Source organism: Pipra filicauda, unplaced genomic scaffold (genome assembly GCF_003945595.2).
Source record: "Pipra filicauda isolate LSUMZ 115617 unplaced genomic scaffold, ASM394559v2 scaffold33_size4404698_pilon, whole genome shotgun sequence".
NCBI lineage: Eukaryota > Metazoa > Chordata > Aves > Passeriformes > Pipridae > Pipra > Pipra filicauda.
The window spans coordinates 3702592-3721359 of record NW_024104465.1 but is presented as its reverse complement, the minus strand read 5'-3'; the positions used below and the strand labels follow the sequence as shown (position 1 = coordinate 3721359).

The 18768-nt window shown below is 52.9% G+C and overlaps 1 protein-coding gene across 1 annotated transcript in view; it reads left to right on the top strand.

The window, feature by feature from the left end:
• The window catches only part of MYO18B (myosin XVIIIB), a 58218-nt gene extending 40064 nt beyond the window's left edge, over positions 1 to 18154 (top strand). Inside the window, exons 38-44 of the mRNA XM_039384154.1 lie at positions 285 to 422; positions 679 to 864; positions 8789 to 8922; positions 9985 to 10026; positions 10320 to 10481; positions 15327 to 16627; positions 17423 to 18154. Of these exons, the coding sequence (XP_039240088.1) occupies positions 285 to 422; positions 679 to 864; positions 8789 to 8922; positions 9985 to 10026; positions 10320 to 10481; positions 15327 to 16626 (1962 nt within the window). The 3' untranslated portion in view covers position 16627; positions 17423 to 18154. The remainder of the gene's footprint in view (positions 1 to 284; positions 423 to 678; positions 865 to 8788; positions 8923 to 9984; positions 10027 to 10319; positions 10482 to 15326; positions 16628 to 17422) is intronic.
• The last annotated feature ends 614 nt before the right edge of the window (positions 18155 to 18768 follow it).

Genomic DNA, 18768 nt, shown 5'->3' with positions numbered 1-18768 from the left:
AGAGTGTGTGAGATGAGAAAAGCAAAGGAGACCCAGACAGGTGTCACTTGCCAGCAGGTTTTTCATTCAAAAATACATGTTGGTGTCAGGCCTGTGCTGTGTGGCTTTAACAGCAGGGAATCCTTTGGGAAGTGAAGGCAACGCTTTGCTGTGGTGCTGTTACCTCAGGCTTACGAGAAGCCCCCAGTGCGTGTGGGGGACTGGTGAGGGATCCAGGAGAGGTCTGAGGAGGTGTTTGCATGGCCAGGGGCCGGGAGGTGCTAACACAGCCCATCCTCACCCAGCTGCAAGCAGTGCAGGCGAGAGCAGCGCAGCTGGAGCAGTGCCCGGCCGAGCGCTCCATCGTCAGCCGGCAGGAAGCCCGGATCCGCGACCTGGAGAGCCAGCTGGACTTCCAGGCTGTGCAGATGAAGCGCTTTGAGGTACCCCCTCCTCACCTTTGCTTGTAAATGGCAGGCACAGCGATGCTGCCACCACCTCAGCTTTGGGGAAGGAAGCACCTGGGAAGGGGTGGGGAGGGCCAGGCGGGAGCTGCAGACAGTCCATATGGTTCATGGCACTGCTGTTATCTCTGTGTGCTTTGCTGTGGGGTTTATTGACAGTCAACACTGGCTTGATGCTCGTGGAGAGCTTTCTAACACCTCATCTCCACCCCCCTTGCTTCACCTGGCACCCCAGGTGCTGGTGCTGCGCTTGCGAGACAGCATCATCAAGATGGGAGAGGAGCTGGAGAACGCGGCCGAGTCGGAGGCGCGGGAGAAGGAGAACACCAGGTACTACCAGAGGAGGATGGAGGAGATGAAAGCTGACATGGATGAGCTGGTGCAGAGGGAGCTGGAGTCCAGCCGCCGGCGTGTGGAGCTGGTAAGGGGGTGCTGCTCCTGGGGGCTTGGGCAGTCCCATGGCCATGGGGGGGGGATTGCTGCTGCTGGAAAGTACCCCTTTGTGACCCCAGATTGGTCTGAGAGCCCCAGAAATGTATTTTCTGTGTGATGCTATGTGTGCTCTAAGTCTGGGGATGGAGCTGACCCCTCTGAAGGCACACTGTGGGTCTTGGGCTACTCCAGAGCTTGGAGGAACAGGGAATAACTTTATATCCCTCCACATCCCCAGACTGTTGAACCAAAGCTGTCCTTGAGGCCCCTCGTGTTCCCTTTCTCCATGGCTAGGTTGGCAGCCTGGGCAGTTCCTTTTCTCCATGTTTTTTTTTTTCTGTGAGGGAGTTGGCTTTGGCTGTTCCACTTGAAGAAATGCAGTTCACGTGTAGATGTGGCATTTGGGGACATGGTTTAATGGTGGCCTTGGCAGTGCTGGGGGAATGGTTGAATTTGATGATAATAGAGGTATTTCTAACCTGAATGAATCTGTGATTCTAAGTTGCTCAGGTCATTCCTGTACCTCCTCATGCTGGTTTCCCTCATGTCAGGCAGAACCACGGTGGATGGGAAGTCCTCTGTCCTCCTGCCAGTCCCCAACATGCCACGTGCTGATCACGGGGCTCGGTGTGCTGGCGCTCAGGGCTCAGTGCCAGCTCCTCACAGCACTCCTGGCTTTGCCAAACCCACCCCCTGCGCCGTGGTGGTGGCTCAGATGGTGCCAACCAGCAGCTAAACCCACTCTGAGAGAGCAGAGCCTCAGCTGGGTTTGGAGAGCAGCAAAAATAGATTCACCTTCACTTTACAGCCCTTTACCAGCATCTCTTTTCATGTTGTTTCTTCCACTAATCCAGGGGAAAGCCTTGCTCCTGAGCAGTAATTGAAAGATATTGCAGTTCTGCCAGCAGGGCCAAATCAGGAGCAGTTATCTTATCAATGATCTTTTATTTAACAATCAAGGAGATTTCAGCATTTATTCCACCCCGAGGCTGCCAGCCTTCCTGAGGGGAATGATGTGAATCATTCCCAATCCCTTGCCTGTGTCAGGGACAGGCTTTGTCCTTGCTCTGCCAGGCTGAGCCCTGTGTGCTGGCACACCACTCTGGCTGCTAGGACACCCTTTCCTGGGCATGGATCGAGGTCAGAGTTGTACAGCCACGGATGCTCTGCAGAGCCAGGAGGTGTTGGAGTGAGAGGCTCTGGGTGCCCCTGGGGTGCTGCAGGCATGTTGGGCTCCTTGGGCCACAGGGTTCCTTGATCCTGCTGCTTTCCCTGCGGGATTGAGGGAGCCACAGCTGTGTTTGCTGTGTTGACTGGGTGTTTCTTGCAGCTTTGTTGGAAGCACAGTGTTTGGAACACAGATGTGCTGGCTGTTAGGTGAGTTCTTCTCACTGTGTTTTTGGGTTTGTGCCGATATTTGGAGAAGCTTTTTTGATGTTTCATATGGGGATGTGAGTGATGGGTGAAGCAATGTACTTGGACTTCTTAGCACTCTCCTGTTCTCCCACATGAAGTGTGCAAAGAGGTCTGAAAGGGATTTTAGAGGCACCTCTCTCAAATAAGACACAAAACTCCATAAACAGCTGAACTTGTATCTGCAGGAGGAAGGAGCCAGCAAGTCCTGCAGTGGGTGGGCTCCCCCAGGCACATCACACCATCCCAGTTTTTCCGTGCTGGCTGATCAGAGTGACTGCTCCATGAGAACAGACTCCATGTGCACGGCCACACCAGAGCCAAGGGCTGCTGTGACTTTCCGGGGAGCAGAGGCATCCCCCAGACTGTGTGTGTCCTCTTAACAGCACTTAAATAAAACATGGAGCAGAGCTGTGATCGCAGAGCTCGGCCGTGCTTGTCGGGAGCCTGGCGGGGGGAGCATCAATAGTTAATAGAAAGCCACTTATGGCTCTACTCCTGCTAAATCCCCCATCAATTATAAATCCAGCGTGAATTATTCACTTGACATTACTTAAGTCATGGTCTGCACCTAACAATTTTTTTTTAAATTTATTTAAATACCCAGTGGCGAGGTTGTGGACTTACCATGCACTGTTGAGGTTCAAGGGGTGCTTTGAAGGGACAAGTCCATTGCACAGACTGGGTTATAAATCCTGTCTTGTTTCCTGGGGTCCTAAGAGCTGCTGCCTGGATAGGTATATATATGGTATCTATATACCATGTACAAAATAGAAGGTATTTTGTTCTCACAGCTTCTATTTATTAATGGTTGAGGCACAGGAAAATCCCGTGCCACCATCCCCACACCCCCAGCCAGGATCAGGGAGGCTATTTCCATCTCTCCCTTGTTTTCTACCCAGCTTTGTGCAGTTGGAAGGCAGATTTGTGCCATTCAGCAGGGAATATCCAGGGAGGAGCAGGGAAGGGAGCTGGAGAGCTGTCTGCCAGGCAGAAGGCTTTGCCTTATAAATTTTGTAAGAAGGATGGATTCTGAACACTTTCCAAGTCCGGTGCCATCAGAGTGAGGGAGGCTTGGTTTGTAACAAATGGCACTTGGCCCTGCTTGTCTCTGTCTTTGCTCTCGTTGCATGTACTGGGTTTCCTCCCTGGAGCTGTAGCTCCTATTCCCAATAAAATCTGGATCCCAGCCTGCAGCAGCTCCTTGTTTCTCAGCTGCTGTGCTGACACCCAGAGCTTGACAGGCCACCTGCTCTCCTTGGGCTGCAGCAGACACTGAGCCACGGTGAGGAGTGAGAGATGGATTTCCAACTTGGAGTTAATCCTGGGGAGCTTAAAACAAGCCCTGATCTCTGGGCTTGTCGTGTGTGCAGATGCGCTCGTGCTTGTCCCCGTACGAGTGTCCCCTTGTGAAGCTGCAGTGCATGGAAGGATGGAGCAGGGGCTGGAAAAGATGAAGCAGAGGCTGGGAAGGATGGAGAAGGGTTAGGACCAGGGGTGGGGTGTGGGCAATGAGCTGCTGTCACAGCAGCTGGGACCAGCCACCATCTGGGGTTTCCCTCCTGAGGCTGCTCATAGGACGGGATGGTGCTGACTGTGCTGCTGCTGACTGAACTGCCCGTTCAGCTTGGATTTCGTGGGAGAAACCAGTCATCTGGGCTGGGGGTTCTGGGATGGGACTGGGATGAAAACTCTGGAATGTGGTCCAGCCATGGGCAGGTGCCCCTGGAGTCCCTCCTGCCTGGAGAGCCAGGTGCTGCCTTGATGGGATGCCCAGGGAAAAGCAGGGTCTGATCCTGCTGGGATGAAGCCCTGGCTGGCTGAGGTACAATCCAGGGAGATTTACTGTATCTCCTCCTGGCCCTCAGTACCCACATACAGCTCCATTAACCCTGGAGCCCCTGGCCCTGGCACACCACGGTGAGGGAGGGGGTTGCGGGCGCTGTCCTAAAATCAGGTTTCTTTATCCTAAAATCATTTTCTTTAATGAAGCTGTGAAGTTCATCAGCATAATAATTAACTAATTTTACTGAAAACTGAAGTACAGGTGTGAAGATATTCTTCACAGGTTTGGTTTTTCCGTTAAAAAAAAGGTGAGACCTCAGTGTAAATAACCTTTTTTTCTGGTTCTTTTGCTGGCAAATCTGTGCACTGCAGCCCCACTATGGCCACACTGTGTAACACAACACAGCCTGAGCTTTAGGATTATTTTTTTGTTCCTTTGCAAACTTTAAAGCGTTCTTTTTGGTGCTTCCAGTGAACTATAGAAGCAAAGCAAGAGCTGATTGTGCCTCCAGCTGGGAATGCCACAGTCCCACCCAGGCAAACCCTCAGCTCCCAGCAGGGTCCCAGCAAACCCTCTGATGTCTCTTCAGCCCTCAGCCCCCTCCCTGCCTGCTCCTGGGTCTTTCCAGCTTCTCTTTCCTTGAAAAGTTAATGACTTTGACGAAGTGTAACGACAATTATCATCAAAGGCAGCCAGTCCTTAGAGGTGAGGTTGGGTGATGGAGCAGCCAGGAGTGAAAACTCGGCTGTGTATGTGCTAATTAGAGCTGTTGTGATTCTGCTTTGCCTTTAAAGGAGTAAATTCCTTAGGAATCCATCAGCACTGGTGGCTGCTCACACACCAATTACGGTGTGTTGTTCGCCCTCCCCCCCCCCACTCTTCAACCACGCAAATTTTGTCACTTCAAAATCTCTGAAAACCTGCGAGCTAATGACTTAATTAAAAATAATAATGATGGATGAATACTGCAGGTGTACACTAAATTATTTAAAGAAAAGTGATCCAAATTGGACTAATTAGATTACACTTCACTTGAGGTGGATGGGAGCGTGTAAGGGTTGTGTTGTCACAGCAGAACCACAAGCAAAAATACAAGGTGGTGACAAGGACGTGGCCCTGGATGCTCTGTGGTGCTGGCCTGGGCATCCCTTAGAATCCCACAAATCATTTCCCTGCTGATTTTGGTTATTTGCTTTTAACTTCTCTTCAAATGCTTCTGCGACAAAATTAGCTGGAAAAAAAACCTCTTAAGAAAAACAGGATGTAGAAATCCTTTTCCAGAGAAGCAATGAAAGCAAAGCTGGGATGAGGAGAGGTGAGGGAAGGGGAGGGAGCTGCTTACTGAGATGTCCCCCCTCTCCCTGTGTCCTGTTGAGCTGCCAGCCAGTGCCCCTTGTGCTGCCCTGGCTGCAGAGGGCTTGAGCATCTCCTCCTGGCTGTTGGAAAAGCTGGATTGCAAATGGCAGGAGGAAGCTGCAATGATGTTCAGGGAGGTGGTGGAAAGTGGGGTCTCACCTGCCAGCTGTGCAGGGGCAGGGCAGGACGGCAGCCCATCCACATCTCCTCCTGTCCTTGCTGACTGTCCTTGCTGGTGCAGAGCCTGCTCTTGCCTTGACCTCTCCTGCTGTGGCTCTGGGTTTGGTGACAGCCCTGCTGCTGAGCCGTGCCAGTGGCGGGGTGTCACGGTGTCGGGGTGCCAGGGGCTGTGTTCCTTGTCTTTCTCCTGTTTGGATTTCCACAAAGTGTCAGTGATATTTCCCCTTTACAGCAAATCTCTTCCTTTCCCACTGTCCCTGCAGTGAGAGCAGATGGTGCTGGGAGAGGTCAGGGGGCTTCAGGGGCTTTGAGCAGGGTGGGTGCAGAGGGTCCGTATGAACCACAGGGAAAGGCATCCAGCAGGCCAGACCTGCTGCTGAGCACTTGACTGTGTCACTCACAGTAGGAGTTAATGATTTTTGCAGTTTAGCTCATGTTGTGACGGTCCTTCCATCAGAGATGTGCAGCAGCCTCCTCCTGTGAGCCTGCGGGCGGGGTCACGAGTCCGGCTGTGAGCAGCAGCTCTGTGTGGGTTTGCTGTGTGCTGGCCATGGCCGAGCAAGCTTCTGTGTCCCTTGTCTTGGGAGAGCCTTTAACCCAGGCCCCCTGTCAGTAGGAATCAACCTCAGCCTTCTAAAATCACGGCTTCTGACGTGCCAGTGGGACGGTGCCGCTGGGGTTCGGGTGTCCTGTGCTCTGGGGCGACCTGTCCACCAATTGTGAACGGGAGGATCTGGTTTGGAAATGTATTCGGAACCAGGCAGAACACATATTTTATTTATTGGCTATAAAATATGCATCAGCCAGGGGTTCTGAGCTGGTCAGGCCGGTCCTGCTGTGCATGACTGACTGGTTTGGTGGAAGGAGCCAGAGTTGCTGTTGCCAACAGGGATTTGACAGCAGAGGATGCTCCTTGCAGCTCCCCGGTCAAGCTGCAACTCTATTTGCTCAATATTATGAGTTTTCTCAATGAATGTATTTCCTCCTTTATTTGCCCCCATTTCCTGCTCAGAGGAAACAAACAGCCAGCACTGCCCTGCAACTCATCCTGCATGAAGAAGTCAGTGCTCAGCCCAGGAACTGTAGGAAGAGGGAAATGCTTCTTGGATTTACATTTAGATTGAAACAGCGTGTGTCAAAGGTGTCTAACAGCTCCCTGAGTGCCAGGGGCCTGATGTTGGGACCAGCTTTGTCAGTTTGTGTTATGAAGATGGTATTTTGCATTTGAAATACAATTATGTTGACATAATTATTCCTTTCCTCGACACATTTTAGGGTACAGAGGATAACATAAAGTGCCTCTGTGGATGAGATTTGGGCCAAGTGGGATGTGGTGTTGAGCAGTGTGCGATCTTATTGATAAACGAGTATTTTATTTTCAGGCTCACATTCAAATTGCCACTCATGTGGCCTGTGGGCAGGGCACCCCAGGGTTATCCACAGTCCCCAGTATCACCCCACATCCCCCTCCCAAGGCCACCAGTGTGGGTGCCACAGACTGTGGATGCCCAAGGACATTCCCTGGGGGGAGCCAGGCTGGAGCCCCAGCTCAGCAGCATCAGCCCCGTGGAGGTCCCTTTTCTCCCATGGCTGTCATGCAGAAGGTAGCGAGGTCAGGGGGTACCCCACCAGCCACCGGGACACACTGTTTGCTGCTCCCACAACCATCCCTGGGGGATTTGGTTTGTCAGTGGCTGGGGAAAGCAGGGTTGGGGTGCTGGGGGAGGGGTGCTGCTGTGTGTCCGGCTGCCTCCCTGCCCATCTCTGTCAGGTTAATAAGAGAAGAACGGAAGAGAGGAATTAAATGCAGCCACTGAACTATATTTAATTTGCACTGTATCCTGAAGCCAAAGAGCAGGTTTAACAGAGGCTCTTATCAGCCTGTGGAAGGGCTGAGCTCTTTATCTGGTGGTTATTTCGCTGCCTTATCCTGCAGTCCCAAATAGCTGAGCACAGGCACATAGGCACCTGGAGCCTGAGGCTCTGTCCCCTTGAGCTTTTCTCCTCTTGGGGGTTGGTGTTTCACTGCATGCCCTGTCCTGAGCCCCTGAGGTCAGCCTTGGTGTGGGAGCATCCCCACTGCCTGGGCCATCCTATGCCGTTTGGAGCAGTTCCCTTGATGAAACGAGTCCTTTCCACTTTCTGCCTGAGCCGGGAGGGAAGCAGACGGCTCGGAAGCATGCAGTTTCAGAAAGCATTTCTCAGAAACATTCAGGTTTTCACCAATACTGGTGCATCTCCAGAAGCCACTGTGATGCTGCGAGACCCAAACTGGGCTATTTCCTTGCATGTTTTGATGAACTGAGATGCTCTTCCCCTCGGGCCTGTGCGTCCAGTGATTCCAGGACTGCCATTATTTGGTGTGACAGTGTGCCGGCTCCTGCGCCGGGGCCTGTCTCAGCCTCGCTGCAAATCATCCCTCACCTTGTCACCGCCGCGATGGCGATTTCACAGCTGGCAGCTTCAATCATTGCGGATTTGTGGCTCGAACTCCCTCGCCCCCTCCCTCTGCCCTGTGATGGCTTAGAAACAGTAGGAAGAGTCCTTTCCTGGCTGGAAGAAGTTGGAATGTGATGAACGCAGGGGTGCAGTGCCAAGTTGGCATCCTTGGTGTGCTGCGAGGCCTCCCAGCTGTGGGCGATGCTGGGACCAGGAAACCACGTGGGTTGTGCAAGATTGTAGAATCCTGGAATGGTTTGGTTTGGAAGGGACCTTAAAGATCGTCTTGTTCCACCCCCTGACACGGGTTGGGACACCTTCCACTAGACAGGCTGCTCCAAACCCTGTCCAACCTGGCCTTGAACACTTCCAGGCCTGGGGCAGCCACAGCTTCTCTGGGCAACCTGTGCCAGGGCCTCACCACCCTCACAGGGAAGAATTTCTTCCCAATATCCCATCTAACGCTGCCTTCTGTCAGTGTGAAACCATTTCCCCTTGTCTTGTCACTCTAGCCCCTTGTCCAAAACCCCTTTCCAGCTCTCTTGGAACCCATTTAGGCACTGCAAGGAGATGAAATTTATGTTCCACAAGCCATTGCAGGTGCTGCGAGGCGCAGTGTGGGTGACAAGCCCTGGCAGGCACAGGGATCGCTGGGTGGGGGGAGCTTTAGCAGACCCCCTGCTCGTGGTTTTGGGTGCCGTGTCGGGGAGCAGGCACTAACCCACTGCCACCCGTGCAGGAGCAGCAGCTGGCAGAGCTGGCAGAGGTGCGGCAGGTGCTGCAGGCTGATCTGGGCACCTCCATCCGGCGCATCGCAGACCTGCAGGTGGCCCTGGAGGAGCTGCGGTCCAGCGACGAGAGCGATGCTGAGAGGTGAGGAATGAGGGCTTGTGGGAGGCTGTGGGAGGGCTGTGGGGGCTGCAGAGGAGCAGGCTCAGCTCCTGTGTGGTGGGGAAGGATGCTGTGCTGGGCAATGCCAGGGTGGCTGTAACTGCATGTCGTTGTCCTCACGTGCTGTTGCTGCAGCAGCACACGCGTATGAACAAAGGACTTGGTGTTAATGAAAGGTTTAATGAAAAGGTTTCACCATTGAAATCAATCTGTGTGACCCAGCTTAAACTGAGCAAAAAGGGTGGGAAAAGCCCCATTTGCAGCGTGGGTCCCATTCCTGGAAGTGTGCCATGCAGTAATGGGTGCCCCAGTGCTGGGTTCATCGAGTGAAAATCCTACTTTTATGAGCCACAGGAGCTAGAGGAGCCAATGGAACTGGGTGATTGGGTAGAGGATTTCACTAGCAAAAAAATGAGGAAAAAATTCCAGTACATTTTTCAGGTGTTATTTCTACAGCCCTCCAATTTTCCCCTCTGCTACGTGTCTAAAGAAGCATTGTGACAAATGGAGACAAAACAGATAAATGAGTTTAAAAAAATAAAGAGCAGAGGTGTGCTTGTCAGCACACCGTGAAGGGAGATTTGCTCTGTGTAATGATTAAACCAGGGAAGGGTGAGATAGAAACTGTTAGCTCAGACACTCGCTCCTTCTCAAAAGAAAAGTGATTTCCAATGCAGCCGATGCACCAGCCGGAGGTGCGAAATGCTTCCCGGCGGGAATGGCAGCTGCTGCAGGAGGAGCCGTGTGTTATGTGTTGGAGTGTTCTGCTCTCTGCCCTTTGCCCTGGGGTCCTGGCTCAGCCAGGGCCGACCCATGCAGGGAGCAGTGAGGGCTCTCCAGCCGTTCTGGCCATGCCCTGGTCTCTGTGGCACCGCTGCTCTGGCTGTTTTGGGGGTGTTTGCTGACTCATGCAAACCTCTGCTCTGGTCATACCAACTGCCAGAGCAGCAAGTTCTGATACAGTCAGTTTTTTCCCCTTCTCAGCCTTGTGTGGTGGCTTTGGGGAGGCCCCCTGAGCCATTGTTCTCCTGTTGTCCCTTGCAGTGTTCAGACAGCGCGGGAGTCGCTGTGCTCCAGGAGAGAGACGTGAGTGAGCCCGGGGAGCTGCTGCTGACAGGCAGGAGCCTGTGCCTGCTTCTGCCATGGGTTATGGATTACTGACTGCTGCAGGGATGGGTTACAGACCACTGGCTGTTGCAACCTGCATGGGCAGGGGTCACAGTGACATCCAGATATCTGATGTGTGCCCCATACCCATTGACCCGCTCCCTTTCCCTTTGAGCTCTGTCTCTTATCCCAGTGGGATGCTCTCACTCCTCTGAGATGGTGCCTTCCCACCTGTGCCTGTGGATCTAATGGGGTCTCTCCTCTCTCCACAGGGATGCCTGCTCTAGTGTTGGCTCCACACTCAGTCTGGAGCCTGCAGAGAGCGTCAAGTCCTGGCCAAGTTCATCCACAGGCTGGACATCCCTGGCAGGTACCAGCGTGGCCGGGAGCATTTCGGCACAGTCCATCGGCAGCCGCAGCACCCAGAGCCTGAGGTAAGGGACCCGTGTGCATGGGGGATGTTGCAGATGCACTTTCACTGGATTCCTTCAGGACGTGCAGAACCAGAGCTTGGGGTTGTGGCGGGACCTGTGGAGTTTGAGGTCAAAACATCAAATCAAGGAAGGCAGTCACTGCCACGCCAGGATCAGTGAAACACCAGATGAAAGTCACTACATCAAAAACATGCTTCAAGCAGTATAACGTCCCTTGATGTATTCTCTGGAGATAATTTAAAGAGGCGATGCAGCCTATTTGAGGATTTGTATGCCATATGCTCGCCGTTCCTGGCTGAGGAAGTGGGATGCGTTTCTACAGTTCTAATATCAGATATGTTAATTTTTGATGGTGATGCTCATAGGCTGTGAGGGAGCTGGAGAGGGGCCCAAGCACTCACACAGCCCAACTGCCTCCACTTGGCTCCAGGGGAGACACCTCGGGGTGCCTGGGCTCAGTAGGTGCTCACGTGTCCAGCCCAAATTGGTGCCCATCAGAGGAACACCCCTACCCACACACAAACCCCATTTTACAGCCATCCCCAGCACCACCGAGTCACAGAGAAACTGGTTCTTTTTGGTTCATGTGTGAAGCAATTGCACAAGTTGAGTTTTGAAAGGCCACGTAAATCAGGGTCTGGGGGTTGTGTCATGGAGGGAGATGGAGGGGATGGAGGAGGGTGTTATCCACTTGGAGGCTTGGGAGGGGAGAGGTGGAGCAGGGATGGAGCTTTGAACCCTGGGGCAGGGAGCAGAGCAGGGCTTGTATGGATCCAGAAAGCATTATTCCTGAGAGTATCACCCCCCTGTAGGGAAGGTGGGAAAGGTGCCGACCATCTGAATTCAGGGCGGGCAGGGCTGGCAGTGCCCCCCTTTGCAGCCCCTGTAGTGCCCCTGCCTGTAGGTTGGAGCTACTCCTGCCTGCAGCCCCTGGCTCGGGGTCTCTCTGATGCACTGCTTTCCCAGGGGTGGTGTATTGGGACATGCATCACTGTTTTCCCAGTTTTTCCCCCCATAACCAGGGCAGGTGCTAGGCTGAGGCTGGGCACAGCTCACTGCAGCTCCCACCTGCTCCCTGCTCATGTTCAGGTCCGTAGGTAGATTCTCCAAGCTGACAGAGTTTGGTCAGGATTGCAGAGTGCAATTTTGTTAGTATTAATCTCCCTGCTCTGATTCTGGTGAGATCTGTCCCCGCGGCACCCACAGGCCTTGTACAGGGGAATCGCTATTGTCAGAATCAATGTTCTGAAGAGCAAGTCCCCCTGCAGGAAACACCTTGGGTGAGTTGGAGCAGTTTGGAGCAGTACAAGGCAGAGTTTAAGAGCATTTGGGCAGGGCAAGGACCTGCAGGGAGATCACAGAATGATGATCTTGAAGGTCTTTTCCAACCTGAATGATTCTGAGATTCTGGGATTCTGTGGTAGGCTGGGCTACCTATGGCCATTGTGAAAGGCAAATTGTCCTCAACCCTGGTCACAGTGTGACCATCGTCCTCCATGGTGGGGGTCGTGAAGGGGCACATTGCAAATCCTGGTGTGGGGGCTGTGTTTGTCTTCAGCTAATCTAAGATGGAAATAGGAGCGAGTGTGTATGAAGTGCAAACAAACAGAGGACGAGACTGGTAAGGTAATAAAAATGAGATCAGGGAAACGAGCTCTTCCTTATTAGGATCCCTTTGTCTTACACAAGCACCCAGTAATGAAAAATGAGTCTTGCTCTCGTTGGCTGCTCAGCACTACATCTGGGGTGTTTGCTGAACAAACAGCTGCCAAGAACCAGAGGAGAGAGTGGAGGCTGCTACCGCCCATGTGGTTACAGGAAGGAGAACTTTGATTAACAGAACCTTTAATTCTCTGCTTTTTAAATGCTTGTACAGAATGCTGACCAGCAGACCTAAGCCTCCATAAATATGACACGGTGCAGGATTGGAATAATATAATTTTTTTTTATTAAAAAGCCAATTTAAATCTTTATGTATTTATTCTGCCCCTTTCCAGGCAAGTCAGGGTTGTGCTGCGATAGTGGGGTTATCCAGAGATGCAGGCAGGGAGTGAATCCACAGCCCAGGGCTCTGCTTCTCCACCCATGGCACTGTGGCATCCACAGCCCTGGCATCACCCCAGCATCACCCTACCATAACCCTGGCACCTCTTCCCGTCCCACCTTAGTTCACAGAACCAGGAATCCTGGTCCCAAGGCTGCTGGGGATCCGACACATTTATTTTTAAGCATGATTGTGTCAAAAGCAAATCATTACATGGGAAAGTGGGAGCTCTTCTGTAGATGATGGTGTGACAAGAAAATCCTTTTCTGACAGAAATTAGGCCAGTGGCTCTTCCCTCTTGAAATGGAGTTGTCTTGGCTTTATTTATGAGCTCCTAGGAAAAGCAGCTGAGCCACACTTTCAGCCCTGGTCATGTGTTGCAAAGGATGTGTGGATTTTATTGTATAAATTATTTCAACTAACATAATTGTAATCATGTTAATTGCTCTGTAATCGTTGCTAATTATTGTTGTATGTCATTTGCTTTGGTGTGAATGGTGTATTGCAGAGCTTGGTTGGCTTACAGGCGCCTCCTGAGTTTGGCATCCAGCCCTGATTTTGCCTTTGCCTGGGAAAATCATCTTCCCTGAGGATGATGGAGGAGCAGGGCTCTGCTCAGGGCTGGAGCAATCTCATTGTCCTGCAGCATCACCCTCCTCTGGGACTTCCCAGGTCTCCCCAGGGTCATTCCGAGCCCTGGGAATTATTGCTGGCACATCTGCCATTCACCAGGGATTTTATGGATGAGCAGAGGATGCCACAAAATGGGATAGGATTGTTTTGCTCTTGTGCCCTGCTTTGTGAGGAGGATGAGGATGATGAAGACTAGGCATGATTTTGGCATGATGTTTTTTGGTAGCCATCAGGGCTGAAGAAATGAATCACAGAATGATTTGGGTTCAAAGGGACCTTGAACACCATCCCATTCTACCCCTTCTTGGACCCCGGGGCTGTGGGACCTTGGCAACCCGGCTTATGCCAGATGTGGAAGCTGAAACAGTCCCACCTCTGCAGCTTTCACTCCATTTCAGGCCCTAAAGATTTTCATAAAAATAGTAACTGTCCATCATGCTGAACAGGACAATAAATGGTGATGTGTAACTGTCCATGTTCACAGCGCATTAGCGCTTCTCTCTTTTATCTCAGCCTTAAAACCCAAATAAAAACACTTATACTGGTGTTTAAATTACGAAAGCCGCTCATGCAGCACACAGGTTACAATATTATTTGGAAACGTGCAGAGTGATTGGAGCAATTTTTGTACAATTTCTCGTGGAAGGATTATACCAGCTATTTAACTGCGATGCAATTTAGGATCCTAAATACCCGCATTTTCAAAATGTCTCAAACTATTCATCAGTGGTACAGGGTGGCCCTGGAAGGTGCAGGGATTCAGGGGGATTAAATCCCTGGTTAATCCATTTTGTGTTCAATAATCAAATGGTTTGGGCTGGTTTAATGAGCAGGGAATGGTGGTGGGTGCCGAGGCAGGTGGGCACCTCGGTGCCCCAGGCTGTGCCAGTGGGCACCAGGAACCTGGAGCTGCTCCATTCCCCCTTCCCTTCTGCCATCACACGTTTCCCAGCCGTGGAGTTTGTCTTCAGCCCATGTTGGAATGTAAATTATTTCATGGGTCAGCACAGCCTAGTCCGAGTGCATCCCACGCACTGCCTAGATTATTCGCTCTCCCCCCATTCCCATGGCAACACCAACATTCCCGGGGCAGGATGCTTCATTACCAGCGATGTACAACTTGACCGCTGCTCCCGCACCTCGGAGGCTGCCGGTCTCCCAGAACTGGGTTTGTTATTTGGGTTCTACTACCTTACTTTGCCTTTTCTCTCTTTTTCCTCCTCCTTTTTTTCTCAAATTCACATCCCAGCAGACTTCCCACTCAGGCCAGTCCTGGGTTCCCCTTGGCTGAGCAATGCTGGGGTACCTGAGTGTGGGGATACTGCACTGCAGTGCTGGCAGTTGCCAGCAAACAAATGTAGGTGCTTGGAGAGTGTCATAAATTGTCCCATCAGGGGCTTAGTGTCACCAGTGACCCCCAGCCCATGGGTGACTGCAGAACCTCCCCATCTCTGTGCATCAGCTGCATGAGGACAGGGACAGGCTACAGAGAAACTCAAGTAGGGTGACCAGTTTGGCTCCTCAGGGGTGAATGGAGGTGGATCTCATGTGGTTCCTTTATCAGCCCTTGTCTTGGGGTGAGGTCTCAGCCCTTGTCTCAGGTTGAGGTCTCACCCCTTGTCACAGGTTGAGGTCCAGCCCTCATCTCAGGGTGAGGTCCCAGCCCCACACATCATGTTTGGCCATCACCCCTCGCTTGATGTGCAGCCCCTGCCCGGGTGTTACTGGGCTCTTGCAGTTCAGAACTCCTTGAGCAGCAGCCTGGGTGAAACATGCCCCGCAATAACATTAAGATGCGTCTGGGGTGCACCACAAGCTGGTTTCATAAAATTTTAGTGAATAATCTTTGGCTTTGACAGAAATAAAATAAATCCTACATATTGCTATAATCTGTCAAGAAAAAGGATATTTGGAGGTAAGTGTTGGCTTGGCAGAGCTGAAGCCAGGCACACCACACACTCTACACTGGGGATTATCCAGGCTGGCTGACCTGGAGTTATTTAAGATGAAATCCTTGAGCGCTGCCCAATGCTGGATGCAGCAGTGAGTTTATTCTGAGACTCCCATGCCAATACTGGCTTTTCACTGCTCAGCCTTGTCCTTGCTGAATGACATTCCAGTCACTGGGAATCCCACAGACTAAACTAACACCAATTTTTGTTGTTTAGGGTGAGCAGAGACACCAAGGACCCAGCGCTGAGCCTTCCTGTGCCTTCCCGGAGCACTGCCAGGCCCAGCGATGCTGTGGATCCAGGGAGGATGGCAAGTCCCCTGCTCGGGGCTAGGAGATGGGAATATGGAAAACCTGCAGCAGATGACGAGGAGCAGGAAAGCCCGAAAAAGTCTGCGGATAGGATAGGAGAGACGTCCCCGTCGGTGCTGCAACGGGGGAGCTCCCCTGCCCCGGACGGAAGGTTCCCCAGCGCGCTCTCTCCGACGGCACCCAGGAGGAAGAGGCTCTCCGTGGCATCGGGGGCGGTGCCCAGCTCGTCGGCAGCTCTCTCCGAGTATGTGGAGGAGCTGCGGCGGCAGCGGGGAGCGGAGCGGGAGCCGGGGCACCCGGCCCTGGGGGAAACCTCTCCCCTGCCCATTTACCGCACCACCGGCGCCGCGGCCCTGCGGCGCTGCAGGGCTGTCCCAGCGGCGGAGGATGCCCTGGGCAAGCTAGACGGGAATCAGCCAGGGGAAGGTGAAGGAGCAAGCGCCAGCCTCCCGCGCTCCTCCAGCCTGCGGAGCATGGCCTCGGAGCCGGCCGAGCCCTCACGCTCCCCAGCTCTGAAAAGGGCATCCAAGTTCGGCTCCTACGACTCCCTCCTGCAATCCCTGGACAGCTCCGGCCGCCGGCCGAGCTCTCCAGCTGCCGGGATGGAGGGGCCGGGCACGCTGCGGCCAAGCTCCTGGAGGAGCTGCCTGGAGCCGTCGCTGGAGGATGTGGAGTTGGAAAGGGGCTCTGGGGGAGTTCTGAGCTCATTGTCCAGTGACGGGGTGGGAGAAGGGAAGGGGAGCGACCCCTTCAGCTGGCGAATACCCACCCTCAACTACGAGAGGAGAACCAAGGTCGACTTTGACGACTTCCTCCCGGCCATTCGCAAATCCCGCTCCACGAGCAGCCTGGCCAAGTCCAGGAGGGACAGAAGGGACGGCCACCGGCCCCTCACCGTCCGCTTTGAGGATGAGGCCATAGCGGGAAGTTTGGAGTCCCCTGAGACCAAGGGCACAGCCAAACGCAGCTCGGCCCCTCGGGAAGACCCTGGAGATCCCTCTGACTCCTCCTCATCCTCTGGTTCCCTCCTCTCCTCCCGGAGTGCCGACAGCATCAAGCGTCGGCCGCAGCCCCAGAGAGGGGATGGGGAGGGATCCAGTGGCAAAGACATCACCCAGGGCAGCGGGACAAGCCACCGCGCCGAGGCTGAAGGAAAGGAAGACGATGTCAGCAGCATCATGAAGAAGTACCTGGGTAAAGACTAAGGTAACTGTGTTGAGCCACTGCCTGGCACTAGCTCAGGGCAGCGGGGACAGGTTTGGGCTGTTGGCCCTGAGCTGCTGCCCCTCCTCAGTGTCTGCACCAATGTGGGGGAGTGCGTGGAGACAGGGTCCCAATGCTCCTCCCAGCATATCAAAGCATCCCAGGCCATGGGAGGCTTCAGCCTTGCTGCCAGGATGTCCCATGGGGTGTGTGGCACTGGGACTGGCCACCCCTTGCCCACTCTTTGGCACCTTCAGAGCTGCAAGGGGGAGGGCAATGGGGATACTGCCAGAGCCAGAGATAGCCTCAAGAGCTGGCCACAGCACCACCCCTGAATCCACAGGGGTTTTCCAAGATTAGCATCCCCCAGCTCCCACACCACCCAGACACACACCCCCCAAGCCCCACAGGCCCTCACTTCTCTGGGACCCAACCTTGTTTGGATAATTAGAAATCAGGTTGGGCTGGATGCTGGAGGTTCCCTCTCCAGAGGACCGGGCTCATGCCTGGTGCAGACATACTTTCCCCCCAGTTATCAACAGCCTCTGACACCCACTTGGATGCCATTTCTGTATTGCAGCTGACACTTGGAGAATTAGGATTTATTGCTGCAATCCAGGTTTGAAAGTGAAGTCCCTAATGAATGCGCCACAACTGTAATTAAGTGTTTAAAATAGATTAGAAAAACATTTTGTAAAACCATTGCCTTTAGACTAACTTATTGGATGTCAAGCTGTGACCAAATTGACTAAGCCAACACACGAAGAGAGCGTGTGTTAATAAAACATTTCTTTCCAGGAAGCTGATTTGCATAATGCAACGTCCCACTTTCTCCAGAATTTGTTTTGATAAAGCGCAGCAGCCGAACCCCAAAGCCGCAGCGACGAGGAGCCACGTCGAGCAGACGGCTTCCCTGCTCCTGGTAGGATACACCTCATGTGAGCAGCGACTGCAAAGGGCTCCCTGAAAGTCATGGGATGGTTTTACGAACTTTTTTGGCTTTGGACATACTGTGGTTTCCTTATGCTCCTGCCCCGTTTCCCAGCGCCTCAGCTTTGCTCAGGGCCAGCCGTGGGGACAAGAGACTTTCCTGTTCTCCTGCAGTTGTTTGACTCAGGAGTTGGTGCTTTCATTAAAACCCAGCGGCTGCCACAGATGCTGAGGACGTGCCATGGCCAGGGAAAGGCCACACTGAGAAGAGCTGGAGGAACACCAAACCCCATCTTTTTAACCCAGAGGTGCAGCTCAGGTGTCTCATTCCACACAGCACTACTCAAAAATCATCCCAATGGCCAAGGGTCATACTGTTCAGTCTTGGTGTGACACCAGTAAAAGGGGAGCTCTGAAGCTTTTATAATTCCTTTGGTATTTGAAGATGGATCCATATGAGCTTCCATGGTTCCTGCCTGTTTGTGACATCTGGGCACATCCCAGTGACACGTGAGGCAGCACTTCAGCGGGTGGGGCAGTGTGAGGCTCTATTTGATGTCTGCTTGGTTTTTACACAATAAAATATTTGCTTCTTTGACACGCAGGTCACTTCTTGTCATTCCTTTCCCTGCAGTGGGAGTGGGCCTGTGGAGGTGGTGCAGAGCCAAGCCCATCTCTCTGCACGTGTGAAAAGCTCATATCTCAGCCTCAGCCTAGAAGAGATCCAAATTTACTCACTGGTCACAGGTTTGGGGCAAAATGATACAGGTCCACTTGCAAACTTCTCCTTTCCATCAGGGATTTCTAAGTCATCTGCTAGACTGTGAAATTTGCACCAGTTTGCACAACCTCGCTGGCCCCTCCGAGGTGGCCACGGGCAGCGGGGGCTTGAAAGGCCAATTGGTCACTATTCAGCATTTTGTTTTTCTTGTTGGGTTCTTCACATTCATGTCTAATTTAAAGCGAAGCCTTGCAGCAAGCAGCATTTCCCTTGTCAGCGATGGATGCGGAGCCTGGGGCTGAGGGCTCACATCAGCACTTTGCTCGGCAGCCCGTCAGCAATTCCCGGCAATCCCTCTGTCCCAGCGGCTCCGCAGGGCTGGCAGCCTGGCGGGAGGCAGCTCTGCTCAGAGTGACATTCCCTGTGCTTCCAGGTGTCCCTCTTGCAATGTGTGACTCCTGCAAGAAGGCAGCAAATGAAGAAATTACCTCTA